Source organism: Clupea harengus, chromosome 7 (genome assembly GCF_900700415.2).
Source record: "Clupea harengus chromosome 7, Ch_v2.0.2, whole genome shotgun sequence".
Taxonomy (NCBI): Eukaryota; Metazoa; Chordata; class Actinopteri; order Clupeiformes; family Clupeidae; genus Clupea; species Clupea harengus.
In genome coordinates this window covers 7,577,915-7,595,607 of record NC_045158.1, presented here as the reverse complement: position 1 = coordinate 7,595,607, position 17,693 = coordinate 7,577,915, and the positions used below count along the sequence as shown (strand labels likewise).

The 17,693-nt window shown below is 40.6% G+C and overlaps 1 protein-coding gene across 2 annotated transcripts; it reads left to right on the top strand.

Moving 5' to 3' along the window:
* The first annotated feature begins 943 nt into the window (after window positions 1-943).
* Window positions 944-12,769, top strand: LOC105889907 (disintegrin and metalloproteinase domain-containing protein 9-like). 2 transcript variants are annotated; one of them, XM_031570343.2, is made up of 22 exons: window positions 946-1,245; window positions 2,669-2,772; window positions 3,007-3,065; window positions 4,371-4,449; window positions 4,802-4,878; window positions 4,995-5,199; window positions 5,548-5,613; window positions 6,118-6,189; window positions 6,396-6,565; window positions 6,753-6,831; window positions 7,302-7,435; window positions 8,006-8,177; window positions 8,830-8,922; window positions 9,072-9,267; window positions 9,523-9,619; window positions 9,887-10,070; window positions 10,364-10,444; window positions 11,151-11,256; window positions 11,435-11,570; window positions 12,047-12,116; window positions 12,426-12,493; window positions 12,678-12,769. In XM_031570343.2, exons 1-22 carry the CDS (start codon window positions 1,137-1,139, stop codon window positions 12,736-12,738), a joined length of 2,418 nt encoding a protein of 805 aa, XP_031426203.1. In that variant the 5' UTR covers window positions 946-1,136; the 3' UTR covers window positions 12,739-12,769. The 2 variants fall into 2 exon arrangements, with proteins under 2 accessions (XP_031426204.1, XP_031426203.1); XM_031570344.2 differs by lacking the exon at window positions 6,118-6,189 and having other exon boundaries at window positions 944-1,245.
* Window positions 12,770-17,693: the final 4,924 nt, after the last annotated feature.

Genomic DNA, 17,693 nt, shown 5'->3' with positions numbered 1-17,693 from the left:
ATTTTATAGCACATTACCAAACATATAGTCCAAAATATATAAGTTAGCAAGCTAGTTAACTTTTATGAGTGCCAACTGTGATGTTTGTAGGTGTTTGGAAGGCAACTTGGTTGGCTTTAGCTTGTTAGCATGTTAGCTTTAGATGAAACTGTGACTGTTGCTTAAAGGTACAGTTCAAAATCCAGCTAATTGCTCTTCACAATCTAACTGTTAAGTGTGTGCGCTCAAATAAACTATGGTGTTTGTGTTATAGTGACTGACCAGGCCATAAACAATTCCAGACAATCAGCTTGATGCCTCAGGAGCACAGAAGGGAGGGGTGTAATTGGAATGGCTCAAATATCAAGAACTTTTCACAAGAATCGCAGACTGCATCTCTAACTAGCCATTTAAACTTTAGTTTCTGGTGAAGGGACCGGGTAGTTCAGTTGAACAACAAAAGCACCAGAAATTTGACTCAGATAATAGTTTATTTGCTGAAGACCCAGCTGTCTTTTTACCATTTCAGTAACTTAATCAGGGTACTCTCACTGATGTGTCAGCTACTCTTTGTTTTTGTCTTGTACTTACCCTGTAAGTAGTTGTAATGTATACTCTAATTTAGTTTCACACACAATGGCCAGACTAACCCTACACTCATTCAAAGGACGATTAATTATTAATATAAGTCTCAATGAAGCAGAGAAAATGAGCTCCAGCTCAGACTATATGAGCTCTAGAACTCTGGGTCAATGAGCTCTAGCTCAGAATATATGAGCTCTAGAACTCTGGGTCAAAGAGCTCTAGCTCAGAATATATGATATCTGGGTAAATGAGCTCTAGCTCACAGCCTTGATGACTGCTGCTGCTGTCAGTGCAATGCCTAACAACTTGAGTCAAAAGAGTCGTAAAACCAGTGTTAAAATCAGCACTTCCCTAATCAAATTCCCTGAATCGGCACATCTGATACTGATGTCAACCCCCTTGCAAAATCAGCTCCGCCTTTAGTTTTTTTTCCAGGACGATTTGAACTTCCTTTACTCTAGCCAATAGCAAGATTACATTTGACTATTTCAAGATTGACCAAATACGCTACTACGTGCAGTGTTTCTATACATCTGAGTGATAACCAAAAGAGCAGCTCTGCATTTTAGAAAATGTCTCATTCTCTAAACTTAACAAACACAGGCAGAAGATTATCTCAGTGGCTCTTCTATGTCATCCTCATGTCAGCTTTACTCTGTGAACCCAGCAAGTGCAATGGAGGTAAGTGCATTATTCTAATACAATACCCTTATTATTAAAGTGAAATATAAAAAATAGCTGAGTGTAACTCACTGAGGAAAGTGGCATAAAATACCTTGTCTTTTTGTATTCAATCTGTATTTATTTTTTGTGAAATTGCTTGACAAAATTGGAAAGACTGAGTTTTTATTTAATTTTATTGTAGAACACTTTGTAGAGAACTAACCCAGTCTAGAATTTCAGTATTTCATGTATGCAATTCTTTTTTGAAAGGTCTTTTATGCCACTTTTCTCAGTGACTTACACTCAGCCATTTTTCTGCCCTATTTATGGCAGCTTTATTCCTGTGAAAATGTAGCACTTAAGTAGTACTGTTGTAGTGTACTTAAGTGTAAAGTATGGCTGTTGTTTTGCATAGCATGTTCATAGTTGACCCACATGCAAATGACACAGCAGTAGATGAAAAAAAAACAACAACAAAAAAACATTAGCAAGTTGGACAGCGTAGTGCATTGTTTGGGTGTTATTTGCTTGAAATGAAATCAACAATCAATATTGAATGGTGAAAGGCTACTAGTTGTCACGCTTGTGCACAAATCTCTGTAACAGCAATGTTGTATCAATGCAGTGGAAACTCTTCTCTCTGGTGAGCTGAAACAAAGAATCATATATTTTCATGGTATTTGTTGAGCAATAAGGGCCTCAATCATTGCCATCTAAAATGTGCTCTGCTGACAAAATGCATTCTTGGAAATGTGTGATGGTAGTTTCCATGACCAGATTAACATCATTATATAAGAGGGCTCCATCAAGGAAGTGAGCCACGCACGTGGGAGTTTTGCAGATTCAGTTAATTTTGGTAACGGAGTTAAGTCAGTTGTTGGGTCACTTCCCAAACACCAAGCATGCATGAGTTGGCCTCACTGGTTATTGAGTCACAAACCAAACACCCAGCATCAGTTCCATGAATGGCCAAGCACCCACACACTTTTTCTTATTGATGATGAGCAATCTGTTAACTAGGGAAGAGAAAACTGCAGGAAAAACAATTGACAATGTGTAGGAGACAGGACACGGAGAAGATAAATAGAATGATGATTCTTGTGATGGGAACCAGACTATTTTTAATTATGGATTGTCTTCATTGTCATGCTGAGATGTTATGATGTCACTGAAAGTGCTGTGGTGAAACATCTGTGTATGCCTGACACCATATGTGAGTGTGTCCCTCTCATTTAGGCTGTGTCTGTATCCTCAGTAACTGAAATATTCTCCACAGATATGTGATGAAGTGCAATGCCAATTCCTTAAAAAGTGCATAATACTTTTCTGTTCTGATATAGGGTAGAATGTAACACATCTAAATGCTCAGGTCATTAAGCCATTTAAGGTGAAGCTCAACATTTACAAAGATCCTCTTGTCACATCATCACTCTATCTGTAGAATCAGCTTCCCAGCAAACCTCCCACTTCTCTGCTTATGAGGTGACTGTACCCAAACGCATAACAAGACAGAGGAGAGACCTGGATGGCCAAGACACAGGGCAGGTAAAAATCAAATCACTAGGAAATCCTTTCGATATGGTGTGTTCAGTCTCTCAGTCACTCATGGTCCTATAGATATTGGTTCTCGGCGTTCAGTGTTCTCTCACTGATTGTACTAATTGTGGTAAAGGTCAGTGCACATTAACCTAAACACACTTTACTTCCATCACATTTTGTGTCTACATAACAATGCTTGTTCAGTGATTGTCTACTGAAAACCTTTAACTTTTTCAAAAGGTCTTTTATGCTATTCAAACCCAAGGAAAAGAGCACATCCTGGTCCTAGAGAGGAATACGTAAGTATTTGTCCCTTTCCCCATGCATCCTCTGTTCAGTCCATTATACTGTAGCATGCTAGGGGATGGTGCGCTTCCACAATTATTGTGTGAGCAATAGTTCACCCCATAATGTTGTGCATGTCTGAGTTAGAATGGTTCGTGTTTAATTTTGCGTTTAATGTTCGAATTTAGAATAGATGTAGATCGTGTCTTCCTTGTTGTGTTAATGTTAGCGTGTAATGTTTGTCCTCATTTTGATATGTGTGACTGCCTGTGTGTGATTCCCTGTGTATTAGCATATTTGTCCACCCTTATCTAGTTTCAAGTAAAGATTAGACCCCTCTAGTGACTCTAACATTCTGTATCAGCACAACCGAATGTTGTGTTTTGTCAATAAATGGCAAGACACCAAAAAGAAGCCTGATTCCCGCTCCATCTGCTGCAACACTATATTCAGTGCAGGTTGTGTCTCTGGCAAGTTAAAAAAGACAGGGGCACTTCCCAAACACTTTGAAAATGCAACATTAACCATAACTAGGGGTTGTTTTACTTAACCTCAGTCATGTGTTTGTCAATCTGAGCTAACTGTGAAACTGTTCTTTGGTACGAAACACTCTCATCCATGAGTATCTGTGAATACTATCCCCTGTGATTGTGGAAACTGTGGCCCTGACTAAACTGTAGCCATGGCCACCCAGTGTGAGCTCAGAACACTGATGCCTCTTTGCATCATGGATGTGCAAGGCAGATATTCAGATGAGCTTGTTATCTTTTATGCCACTACAGGTGATCTGGGATCAGTCTAATAAGATTTCCCTCCACCTTGCTTGACATTTGCTTATTGTCTTTGCATTTCATTTTTGCTGGTGTTAGGCATCCATGTTGCAAAGAGGCATCATCATTTTATCTATTTTATCTTCAACACTTCTGCTGTTTGCTGTCATGACAGCTTACCATGATGTGATGGAAATCCTGTCTGTGAAAAGAGGTGTGAACAGATTTAAAAAGGGGAACATGTTGCAAAACGTGGAGAGGAGGACAGTGTCATCACTCCTAACCTGAGTCAGAGATTTGTGTCTTGGTAAAATTAGCTTGACGAGGAATATTTGTGTGTGTATGTATGATGAATGGTGATGGTGAAACTGATAAATGTGTATGTCATAACTCTTTATAAAAAAAACACATCATGGAGATTTTCCACCTCTGGGCTAAACACACAAACTAAGAAATAGTGTGTAAGGTTTCTAGAACTAGCAACATTGAGCTGTTTAAATAGGTGGAAGGATGTGTGTGTGTTTAAATCTGGACACATTCTGTTGACAGGTTGCTGCTTCCTGAAGATTTCACAGTATTCACATATCACAAAAATGGCTCTCTCATCACCCAGAGACCAAACATGCAGGTAAGAAGAAGTTTCTAAAGGTGTCCCTCTGAGTCTGACCTGGTGTTGATGGGGGCAGATAAATGGTGTCAGAATCTTCTAGAAAAAAGGATGTGTGAGATTGTGAACTGATAATGAGCTGATGTACCATTGCTAAATGCTTTGGAAAGAGGATATAGTATATAACATGGGTTTAGAAGAATTTCTGACTGTGGTTCTTTATGCAACAGTGGATCCTGCTCAGACTTTGATATATGCACTTTTTGGGGTGTAATGTAAAGGAACGGTTCCTGAAGTTGTCATGTATAACAGAGAAAGATGCAATATGCTGACAGTAGCAAAAAATGCTCTCTCCTTTTCTCCTCCTGGTCAGAATCACTGCTACTACAGGGGCTATGTGAAGGACATGGAGGGGTCGTCTGCTTCTCTCAGCCTCTGTTCCGGACTCAAGTAAAATAGAATTTCCAGTCAATCTATCTTTAAATGCTAAATCATTGAATTTTGGAGTAAGTGTGAAAATATTGTCTGAATGAAGAGATCTCCTAACTATGTGTGTACCTATTTAGCGGGCGGTTAGTTATTGGGAATTCTACATTTGGGATCGAGCCTCTGGACGGTTCCTCTGACTTTGAGCATGTGGTGTACCGCTTGGAGGATGAGGAGACGGAACTTCTCAGCTACGGAACCACTCACGCTCATCGCCATGACGACCAGACTGTAGAGCACACCCGCAATGACTTTGTTAAGCAACCTCTTAAGCATTTACACAGGGTGAGTGTGTCTGTCAACACAAGTGTGTGTGTGTGTGTGTGTGTGTGTGTGTGTCTGTGTGTGTGTGTGTGCATATAAACATCAACGTATATGCACCATTAATGTGCATAATCTATTTACTGTAATATGTATGTGTGTGTGTGTGTGTGTGAGAGAGAGAGAGAGAGAGAGAGAGTGAGAGAGTACAGAGCAATACTACACTGAGTGGGCTCAACCCTTGGTTGTGTATCTGTTTCTATGTGTAACGTGCTGTCTGTGTATTTCTCTGGTTGTGTATGAGCTCACATGTGTAATGTATGTGTGTGTGTGTGTGTGTGTGTGTGTGTGTTTGTGTGTTCTTTCTCCTAGAGCAAGAGGGCCATAATGCAGCAGACCCACTATGTGGAGCTGATGCTGGTGGTGGATGTAGAGAGAGTGAGTAATCACCACCTACACCACCCTATCACTCCCCTCATCACCAGCACTGTTCAGTTTCTCTCTCACAACCCGCTATTATACTCTGCACCACACATAGCATGTCAATCATCTTTGTTAATCACTTGACGGAGACCAGGTTTTTCCAAGAACATTTCTCTCTCAAAAAACCTTGAAAGTCTGCGCTTATTTGAAACACCCAAACTGGTTAACCATACCACTGTCACAAAATTGGAAATAGATTCCTTAAAATGAAACAATAACAATATTGCGGTTTTACTGTGCGTTGGTCAGTAGGCAGTTTGTACAATGCAACAGTAGGCATAGGGGAAAGCCCAATGGCTTTGGCTGACAGGTGATAGGGTATAGACAGGATTCAGTTTGAAACATTTCTGCTGTCAACTGATGGGAAATATTCCTGTAGTTTAATGAAGTGAGAAAAAAGCTTTATACCTTCTCTCCTCGCCTCAGTTTTGCTTTGCTTCCTGCCTGTCCTTTCTCCAGTTTAACTTCAGCAAAAGAGATGCTAGAGCTGTCCAAGAGCAGATGATTCAGCTGAGCAACCACATTGACAGTGTAAGTCATGAAATGTACTGTGTACTTTGAGTGTGTGAATAAATGCGAGTGACTGACTTTGCTAATAATTCCCCTCTCCCCAGACAACCTTCAAATGTATGCTTGTGTGCAGCATCAACTATATGTACATTCTCTCTAATGATCTCTTTTGTTTTATTCTTTCTCATTGTTTTTCCACCTCCTCCTCCTCTCCCCCATCTCTGTAGATGTATGCGCAGCTGAACATCCGTGTGGTGTTGGTTGGGCTGGAGATCTGGACCGCAGGGAACCCCATCAGTCTGGATGGAACTAATCAGCAAATTCTACACCGCTTTGTTAACTGGAGGAAGCAGTATCTGCTGCCACGGCAACCCCATGACAGCGCACAACTCATCATGTATGTATTTCTGTGTGTGCATGTATGTGTGTGTTTGTTTGTTAAATGTTTTACTTAGCATACAAATATCATAGAGTGTTTACTGTCAACAGATTATATGAATTCATTTTTGTCTCTCTCTGCATATTCCCTCCTTTCTCTTTTCTCCACACTCATCCTGCTTTCCTCATGTTCCTCATCCCTGAAGCAAAAAATTTCTCAGGTCAAAACAGGCAGCATATTTGAATGGCGTTTGTTCCCCTGACATTGGTGGTGGAGTAAACATGGTAATGTGACAATACTTTTCTGTCCGTCAAACAATATTCTTCCCTCCATACTCTGGAGTTTTACTCCCCCAATGTTGAGAATGAAAGGCTCTTGTGTTACATGAAATACAGGAATAGGGATGTTAATGACAATTTCATTATGGTTGCAGAGGGTACAGAATATCATTACATTTAATTTTTCTTTAATGTTCTACATTTTCAAATGTTGCTGTTGTATATTGCTTTGTAAAAGCATCTGTCATATACCTTAACCTCAACTTTAAACTCTCTTGTGAAAGAATAATGTGTGTTTAAATCATTTTCATAGCTGAACATACAATAAAGAATGTTTCCTTCAAAGATATGCAGATTCACTGCTTCAACATAGATTCAGTGTATTAGAAGGCATACCTAAAATAAAATAAATGTTTACAACATTGCACCACTTGAGGTGGATTTTGTTGATGAGATCATTTCTGTTTTCTTCCAAGTTCTTAAAAAACGATGTGGCCTACTTAGCCTTTGTGGTATCCCATGGGCTGGGACACAATCTAGGCATGAGACATTTGTCTCATCGGAACTGCCGCTGTCCAGGCAAGACTTGCATCATGAACTCTACTTCTGAGTAAGTGTGTGTGACTGAGTATACACACAGTAAGTGCACAGTATACAAGAGGAATGTATGTACATTTTTCCAGAATGTTCCTGCATTTTGTGTGCTTATTTTGTATATGATGAGACTAGACTTTAGTTCTAAAACATTACAGAAAAATGTTGGACACATGGTGAAGTCAGAGATGAAAGTTCAGTATTAGCTAACTACTGGTAGTAATGTTAACAATGGAATTATTCATTTAGATAGAAAGGTGTTAAGGACTATGGTGCTTTTGATTGAAGGGAGGTTTTAGACGAAGAGCCAGCCTTGTTAATGGCTGATTGTACAGTAGTTCATAACCAAACATTCACAAACCTGGCCAAGGACGTGTAGTCTTGCCATGAAGCGCCCAGTCACACCTGGCCCAGCAAGACCAAATCTATGTAGATATGTGTACATGCCATACTGTACATGTGTATTAATGTTAGGGAAAGATATGATTTGTTATAGATAGTGAGCAACTACATGCGCGTCCTAAATACCAACCAGTCTACTGTTTCATACCTCTTTTTCACTCTATCTCCATTTCTTTCTTTGCAGTCGGTCCACTAGCTTCAGTAGCTGCAGTTCTGATGACTTTGAGATGATGGTTCAGCAGATGCAACATAACTGTCTGCTCAATATGCCAAAGCCACACAAGGCCTTCAGCAAGCCCGCCTGTGGCAATAAGCTGCTGGACCCGGGCGAGGAGTGTGACTGTGGCTCAGAGGAGGTGTGTGTGTGTGTGTGTGTACTGTATGTGTGTGTGTGTGTGTGTGTGTGTGTGTGTGTGTGTGTGTGTGTGTGTGTGTGTGTGTGTGTGTGTGTGTGTGTGTGTGTGTGTGTGTGTGTGTGTGTGTGTGTGTGTGTGTGTGTGTATGTCAGTGAGTGGGTGTGCATGCATGTCAGTGAGTGACTAAATACCAATATCTTTGTGTAAGTACATTCTTGAGCTGTATATGAATGAATATTTTGTTATGTATGACTTTCATTGAAAAATCTTTGTCAGTGTAGTTTGAGCCAAAGCACTATCACCCTGGTCAAGGGCATTATGGGCCAAAAGGTCAGGAGGAAAACAGAAAACACATTTTTAAGTAGAACCTTTCATCTCAGCACAGGTAAACAATCCCATTTTTCAAGGAATCTAAAGTCTGCACAGGTTTAGCTGGCTCACATCTTTTTTTACCTTTAGTTTAGTTGCTACAAAGTATTACTAACGACACAAAGAAAGGTAGATCATCTGCTTATTCATAATGCAAAGTGTACGATTGATGAGAGTTCATCTTGTCCTAAAGGTTAGTGATAGATAACGTATTCTTCAAAACTTGCCCTTTACTCAAGAGCTTTTTATTCAAGATTCTCTCTCTCCTGTCCCGTCCCCTCAGGAGTGTGAGAAGGACCCGTGCTGTGAGCCAAAAACCTGTAAGCTGAAGTCCTGGGCTCAGTGTGCCTATGGTGAATGCTGCAGGAACTGTAAAGTAAGTAACCTCTCACTAATGATATGGCTAAAAACTGTCTAAAATGTAAAAGCTAATTATGCTCTTACACCTTTAATTACATTTTTCATTTATTCTCTGAACATTTAGCAGGTTCATTATACATTTGTCTCCCTCTCCATCTCTTTCAGTTCCTGGCCAGTGGTTACGAGTGCCGCAGCCAGTCAGACGAGTGTGACCTACCTGAGTACTGCAACGGCTCGTCTCCTGTCTGTCAGGCTGATGTCTTTTTGCAGAACGGCCATCTCTGCAGGAACAGCCAATCATATTGCTACAATGGCAAATGCCGACACCACGACAGCCAATGCCAGACCTTGTTTGGCTCCCGTAAGTCTCACCCATTCAGCACGCCTTCAAGGGAAACAAATTCACTAAAAGCCCTTATAGCACAGAGTGCAACCAAAAATAAGTAGCCACTGTCTTCAGAGTCAGATAAAAAAAAAGTGTATACTTCATGCTTCATTAATGTCACCCTGTGGTTACTATACACCGTTTGGGTGCATGACACATGTTAGTGTTTCATGCTTTTGCATGACTTATGTGTGGACAGGTGTGTGCTCTTTCTAATATGTGCTTTTGCAGAGGCAAAGTCTGCAGCGGATGAGTGCTTTGAGTTGTTAAACTCTAAAGGTGACCGCTTTGGAAACTGTGGCTACAATATTGTCAAGTGTGAGAAAAGGTTAGAATACGCAAATATAGGATAACCTTTATTCACACACTAATGCAAATACTCATGGCACACATACATTTAAGAGTATAGCATGCACTAAACCTTACATATGATGTTTGAAATTATATACACACTCAGTTCAAAGATATGCTTGCCTTTGTGTTGGTGTTGCTTGTATGGGTTTTAAGGTAATCAGCAAAAATTATTGTACTTCCAGCCTAATATGTAAGATGGGTGCTGATATGTGTGTGTTGACATGTGTATGTGCTTTTTCAGGAATGCCATGTGTGGGAAGCTGCAGTGTGAGAATGTCCGCTCCAGGAAAGTTTTTGGCATTGAGCCTGACATCTCCTCGACATCCTTTGGCAGCCACACATGCTGGGGCGTGGATTTAAGGCTGGGGCTAGACGTGCCCGATCCAATTATGGTCAATGATGGCACAAAGTGTGGAGAGAACCAGGTAAGAGAGGAGCGTCTCCTCTGCCTGCCTGTGTGTGTGCATGTCTGTCAGTGGTCGAGATGGAATACACACACACACACACACACACACACACACACACACACACACACAGATTCATTCTCATGCACTCAAATAAATGCATGGAACTCACACTCTAAGCTACTTGCACAACCACCCAACTTGTATTTTAAATGATGAATCGTGTATAAATACATTATTTCACGTTGTTTTTAAATGATATTGCTCTATTCTTTGTCATGATGTATATGTATGTATCTGGGTCCTCTCCTCAGGTGTGCATAGATTACCGGTGCAGAAATGTGTCGATGCTCAACTACGACTGTGATGCAGAGAAACAATGCCATGGCCACGGGGTAGGATGAAGTTGTTAGGTTACAGCCTCCTTCCTCCCCTGTTCCACACAGTCATGCGTCCAGTCTCTCCTTGTCCGTCTTTAACTCTCTCTCCTCTCTCTGAAATCTCTATTTCTGCGTCATTGTCTCCAGCACTCTTGCTCCTTGGGTATGTCCTCTTTTTCTCCCTGTTTGAGATTTATTTCATGTTCAAAACAGTAGACAATTACAAATGATCAGGCTATGCAAGTGAATAAATCCTGATGCTTACAGTGTGATGTGGAAATTATGACTCGGAGAACTAACTGACACTGTGCTCTTCTAATTTGGATGATGGAAATATTTCACATTTGTTTGAACACAGTGGGAAAATGGACAGTGTCATGGGAAGCTGTCACTGAGTACCTTACAGAGGCTCTGAGTCACATCTTCTCATGGCAGGGAGATCATGGTCCAACACATTATAAAACATATACATTTCATAACTGTAGCTCATAGGTGTCTGTTCATCATTTAATTGGCAAAAGTGTTCGTGTTACGTCACAATATTTCTGACGATGCATACAGTAATCCAACTAAGACAACCATATAAACCTACATTCTTGGACGCTTATTCAATAATCTAGACTAAATACCAGATATTTGTACATTGATTGGAGTCATCTTATGTGTGTGTGTGTGTGTGTGTGTGTGTGTGTGTGTGTGTGTGTGTGCGTTCATGTTGCAGGTGTGCAACAGCAATAAGAACTGCCATTGTGATTACGGCTGGGCCCCTCCTTTCTGCGAGGAAGAGGGCTATGGAGGCAGCATAGACAGTGGCCCCGCGTACAATGGTGAGACTTGGTAGTCGGGGAGTCTCTGTAGCCTCCTTCAGCTGCATTTTGATCAGAAGTTCAACACCCAGGTTTACCAGACACTGGATCAAGTACTATTGTTAATACCAAGTCAGGTTATATCAGTTAAGGTTGTATGTTGTCATCTTTGTTTGGACTTTTACCTTTCTTTCGTTAGACATCACTTCAAGAGAGGGCCTTTTAGTGTTATATTGCTTGGTTCTGCCTCTGCTGTGCCTTGGTTTGATTGTGTACTACAAGAGGAATGAACTACAACAGCACTTGTGCAGGAAGAGATCTCCACAGGACAACCGGTGAGTATGTGGGACAAGAACAGAACAGCAAACAAGTAAATCTCATAATATGCTTGTGGAATTGAATGGTACAGGTTATAAAGCATGTTCAAATAAACTGCCTTTAATACTCCAAACTGACTCTATGGCTCCCTCTCCTGGCTAATTAAACCCCTAAAAACTCACTTCTGTTCCTCAAACTTACATATTTCGATTTTTTTTTCATGAAAACATCCCTTCATGTGATTAAGATGGCTTGGATGTAACTCTAGTCCTTTGCCTCATTTAGTATTTGTGAAGCTATGAATATGCAAATCAGCTCTACCTGGCTTCTCCTCTTATAACTCTTGTTATATACGAGTTTTCTTAGAATGATCTACTATACACTTTATAGTAGACCATAGCTGTCCATGTTTGCTTTTAGTAATCGCTGTGGGAGATGAATCCTTTCCTGTGTAAACATGTGTGGCTGTGCATTTTCTCTTTTGCTTGGACAGAGAACCCCAGGCCAGCAACCAACTCCCCACTGACTGGGAAGAAACCCAGAGGAGCGCGGTTAACAATGAAGTGAGTAGCACACAGAAACATGAGGACCCGTTATGGGGGATTCGTTTTTTTGTATCATCCTTCTTCACTTTCTGAACTTCTTTCTCTCTTGGGAGCAGTCTTATTCACCAAGATAGGGAGAGGGGTGCACTGACAGTCACAGACTCTTTCATACTAGTGTCACAGTTAAACTGAATTTCCTGAATGCTGAGTTGTTATAGTTTTTTATAATGCAGGTGTTTGTGTACTTTTCTAAATCAAGGAATTTCAGTGTGGGTGCTGATAAGGATTGTTGTTGTTGTTGTTGTTGTTGTTGTGTGCACTCCACAGGTTGTTAAACCGAGTGAGACAGCTTCTGCCTTCTCTTACACCCAATACCTACCCGAGTCACCATTCAGGTAAGGTCAAACATGCTAATGGAGTATGACTCTACAACTAAGTTAGTGCAGTCGAAGCAGGCAATCATTTTTTGGAGTCTTAAACGGTGTTTGCATTCTATAAACAGCAATAATTCCATATGGATTTCTGTATCCTTCATCCTTTTATCTCTGCATCTTTCTCTTTTTTCTCTTTCTCTATCAGGTCTTCTCTAGCAGTAACACAAGGGGTGCCTCAGCGCCCACATCCTCAACCTCCTGTGTAACACTCACTCAGAGGGCAGGCGTGTGTGTCTGTGTGTGTGTGTGTGTGCGTGTGCGTGTGCGTGTGCGTGTGCGTGTGCGTGCGCGTGCGCGTGTCTGTCTGTGTCTGTGTCTCTGTCTGTGTGTGTGTGTGTGTGTGTGTGTGTGTGTGTGTGTGTGTGTGTGTGTGTGTGTGTGTGTGTGTGTGTGTGAGAGTGAGTGAGTGTGGGAGGGATGTGGTGATCAGGGCTGTGGAAGGGAGAAGGGGTACCACTGGTGTGTTGGTGTCCCAGTGTAACGGATTTAGTCAAATCATGTATTAAATGTTAAATCCTACATTCTTTGGTTCTTTTATTTAGTATGCATCCTATGCTGTAGTACTTGCATTGTGGGTAAGCAGTCGCTCTTCCTGCTGTGGGTAGGTTGGGCAAATAGCAGCTCCGCTATAAAAGTGATTAAAATCATATTATTATTGTATGGTATGTTCTGTATGTCCTACATAGTAAATGATATGCATAAACTGCATCAGAAATCGTGTTTTTGCAACCATTTACACCTTAATGTAACTTTCTTAAACTTTGTCTTACTTTTGTCTCATTTGACTTAGCACACTTTGTATAGTGCAAATCATAATCTGATCTGAATGTATTTCGATTAGACGCACCAGGTTTTACATTTAAAACTTTGTTTTCTGACCTTTTGTGGAGGTAACCAATATTGTTCAGTGATATGTATGTCGTGCATGTGCAGCCATAAATGCCAGTGTCGTGTTTTTAGATGCAGTACCCTTTTATGACCACCAGAGAGTAATATTTAACATTGAATGAGAATTGTTTTGCGTGAATGTTATTGAAAAGTTTGTCATTTTTAGGCTGTGCATTTTTTTTTACTTTGTATTTAAACGTTTTTAATATTTGGTTTGTTTAGATGTAAAAATGAACCCCACTACAAGATTTCAACATAAGAATATGTATTTATTTGGATACAGATCCGAAATGAAAAGGATTTGTCCCATTCATTTATGCCCAAGTATTCAATTAGCCTTTTTGGGTGAGTTTCTTTAGATAATTGTATCGACACACTTCATATTTCATACTAGTAATTGTAATAGTAAAGTCATTTTTATTGTAATAATTTTTGCAATTGTAGTAACTTGTGATTATTAAGTATTGTATCCCTAGCTCCAGATTTTACATGGCCATCTAAAGCTTTCTTGTTTGCTGACCATAAATGACACCATCCTCCATCCTGACTCCTATGTGCTGACTGAAGGCAGTACCACAAGGAAGGAATACCTGTATACAAACTTGCTGGTCTTCCACCTGTTGTGTCAAACTTTCATCACTGAAATTTTACACTTATAGTGAGGGCACGCTGAGTCTGCAACATTAGTCCTGAGCAAAAAGATTCAGTAGCCTAATAAAAATATTTCACTTGAACACGATTCAAAATTGTGTCATGTTGTGCCTTATTTAATCAAGTAATTGTTCCTCAAATATTTACTAAACATGAATCAACATCCCAAGGACGTGTACTTTTTTGCAGCTAATCTCACACATTTTGGCAAAACCAAATAGATCTTATCAAAGTGATAAAAGTTAAGGAGAGGTATAGAGAGGTTCTCTATTTAAAGAATTAGAATTTGTCGTTGTTCACTCAGTTAGTGGATCTCAGGACAGACTACATCATGAAGTTGGCCATCGTTCTGTGTGCTGTGGAGGCACTCTCTGTGCTCATCAGGCCTCTTGCCCATCGTTCTGTGTGCTGTGGTGGCACCTCTGCGCTCATCAGGCCTCTTGCTGTCCCTCCATGTCCTCACTCCACTCTGCTGCCACAGCACCCTCACTCGCTTCACTGCCCTCCGGTGAGCTGGAGCACCCGACGTCCTGGCACATGAAAGAATCAAAAACTATCCCATAATTGTAAGCCATCACAGTGGAAGCCATCAGTGTTTCCTCCATTTTCATGGATTGATTCATTTCATGGAATGATTTAGTCAAAAAGATAAACCAAAAGATAAGGATTTATTCCCTGATTTGCTCTCTGAGGAAGAAGATTGGAGAGACTTGTCAAGAGCTGGCCCATTGGTAATGTTAAATTACTAGCTTCTGTCAGTGTTGTGTTTATGCTATTTGGGAGGCACTTGACTTCAGACACGGCCGACTAAGATGGTCAAATGCAAGTTTAATGGTAATGGATAGTGTGCATAAATGACTGTTTTATTTATTTAATTATAATCAGTACTCTTTTTTAAATCTAATTATGTTTTGGGTCTTATCGTTTCAGACACCAGCTTCTAAAATCTATTTTCTCTTCTTTGTACCTTAAAGAACAAGGTGATAAAATAAAATAAAACATCTATATATACAAACTATGTGTACCAAAGTGTTGGTGCTAGATTGTTCTACTTTCAGTTCTGACTGCTTAAGAATGTGTGGCACATTATGAGGAACACACAATGGGCCTCATTTATAAAACGTACTTACGCACAGATTTGATCTGAGAGTGTTCGTGCGATCAAATCCACGTCTAAGTACAGATTTATAAAAACCGTCTTAGACGTAGAAAAGGACGTATCTCTACGTCTGGTTCTAGTTCGTGTAAGTACATTTCCTTGTGGGAATACTGGAGTACTGCAGGAATTCGGAACTCTCCGAGCGCCGACACGCAGTTTCATCATCATCATCGTCACCACCACCGTCACCATAGGGCTAATGGTAAAAGGCCAAATGAATGTTTCGCTCAATAAAATCAATTAAACAATTTGAATAATTCATACATGAATGAAATTCACGTCTAATAGGTATTCATTTTAATTCCACACGTGTAAAACATTTCGCTCACTTTATAGCCTATAAAAAGCCTGATAGTGACAGTTTTCAGTAGGAGATATGGCTGCTTTGGCGTTGTTAGAGGATATTATCCCTCTGTGTCCGAAATGTATTACATGTCCATACAGTGCCCAGGAACAGCAAAATGTGAAAGAGGATTTTCTGCGTAAAACAGGGTTCCCAATGGCTTCTCACCCCGATTGCGCACACTCAGACAGCCTAGGAAGCCCACTTCGATACAGCACATGCCCGTGCGCGGTCGGTAGTGGAGCGCAGCATAGGCATGCTGAAGGGAAGGTGGCGATGTTTGGATGCATCGGGAGGGAGACTGCTATATGCCCCCGAAAAGGTTTGCCAGATCATCCTAGCCTGTTGTGTGCTACATAACATCTGTCTAAGCCATGGCATAGAGGAGAAGACGAAATGCGCATGGACCAAGATGACCACCCTCCCATCCCAGCTGACTGGAACACGCACATCACTGCGCTGAGAAGACGGGAGCTGATTCACTAACTATACCAACAGTATAAGAATAAATGCACACATGTTCATTTTCTTCAGAATGTTTTATTAAGGCACGTTTGTTCAAAGAACCCTCAATAGCGGACAGAGTTCGGCAACAACCTCACTAACAGACTCATTCAAGTCCCTTTGTGAATGAGAAGAGGAAGCTGGTGATGGCCAACGAGGCCCCGATGCTGGTGCAGCAGGTGCTGCTGCCGCAGATGCGGCTTCTGGTGCTGCTCGTTCCGCAGGTGCGGCCGCTGGTGCTTCGGAGACGTGTCTTCTACCATGCCACATACTTTGCTTTTGCCATTAGCCTACGCCACCTGACAGGCTTTCGAACAATGTTTTGGCCCGCATCTGCTCTTCCATCAGCAGAACGTCGATTTAAACCTCACTATAATTCTTCTTTTTACATGTTTCTTTCTTGCTTGTCATTGTCACAGAGAGTTTGTGCATTGAGGATGCGCTCCGTTTGTGCATTGATAATATCCTAATTAGATTAAGTAGGGGCGTTTTGAGGGCGGAGATTCAGCTGCGCACAATTCCACGATCATTTGTGATTTATAAATGCAGGAATGGCGTACACGTGTTTTTTGGGCGTACGTTCGTTTTCTGTGAATAACACTTACGACCATTTCAGAAAACGTCTGAGATCAAATGTAGGATGGTTTCTACGCAACATTTTATGAATGAGGCCCTATAGCTCATGCCTTGCATTATAGAAGGATGGAGAAAAAATGTCTTTCTTAACGTGAACTAGTGTCCTTAGTACTCGAGAGCCTAATAAGCTTTATTAAAAAAATGGTGCTGCTACTCAGTGGTAAACACCTGTCTGCTCCAACTATTCATTTTGCAGTTTAGATGAAATGAATGTGGTTTATTTTTTAATCAATTCCTGTTCTTTGTCGCCCCACAGTGTTAGCATTATGTTTTACAGTATCAACAACCAACTTCTGCCCTCAACATAAACAACTATTTAGCTTTGAGAATGTTGAGCGCTTAAACCCCATAGCGTTTCTCAATCTCTATCAACACTAGGATATGCCTGCTATCTGGATGAACACATGGCCCTATATGACTTCTGTATTTACCCAGGCTGTGTAGATCTAACTTGTACTTCACCATCTCAGTGGAGAACAATAGAAAACAGTAAAAAGTGAGAGAAAAAGTGAGTAAATGTTTCATTAATAGACTGATTTTACAAGATTCGTCAGTTGGAATAGTCTTTTACAAAACCTTCTTAATGTCTGCTTCTTGCTCTCAGCAGCTTCAAGGGAAAAACAACAACAAACACAATGTGATGCAACAGCGGGTCTCCCATGTATTGTCTTCAAAGGAGTTTTGTCTTCAAAGGATGAGCTGTTAAATTTGAAAACTTGGAACATTTATTAAATGAAAGTAATTTAAAGCTGAAAACTTTCTGACTAACAATTCTATGCATCCTAATTTGTATTCACATTATCTGTCACGTAAAGAATAAGGAATTAGGGATCAAGTTAAACCTAGAAGAGGACTGGTTCAACTTCAATATAATGCTGTTTGTCAAGGTGATGAATGAAATTGAAATGACAATTAATGACCACCACCAACCTGAGTATAATGAAGATATTTTTTATATGCACTGATGATCTTCACCGCTA

Bases quoted from the DNA above. Each gene is read 5' to 3' on its own strand.
- LOC105889907 (XM_031570343.2), top strand. From the start codon at position 1,137: ATGTCTCATTCTCTAAACTTAACAAACACAGGCAGAAGATTATCTCAG. The intron at 6,832-7,301 runs GTAATGTGACAA...TTTTCTTCCAAG, and splicing joins TTGGTGGTGGAGTAAACATG to TTCTTAAAAAACGATGTGGC. The intron at 9,620-9,886 runs GTTAGAATACGC...GTGCTTTTTCAG, and splicing joins ATTGTCAAGTGTGAGAAAAG to GAATGCCATGTGTGGGAAGC.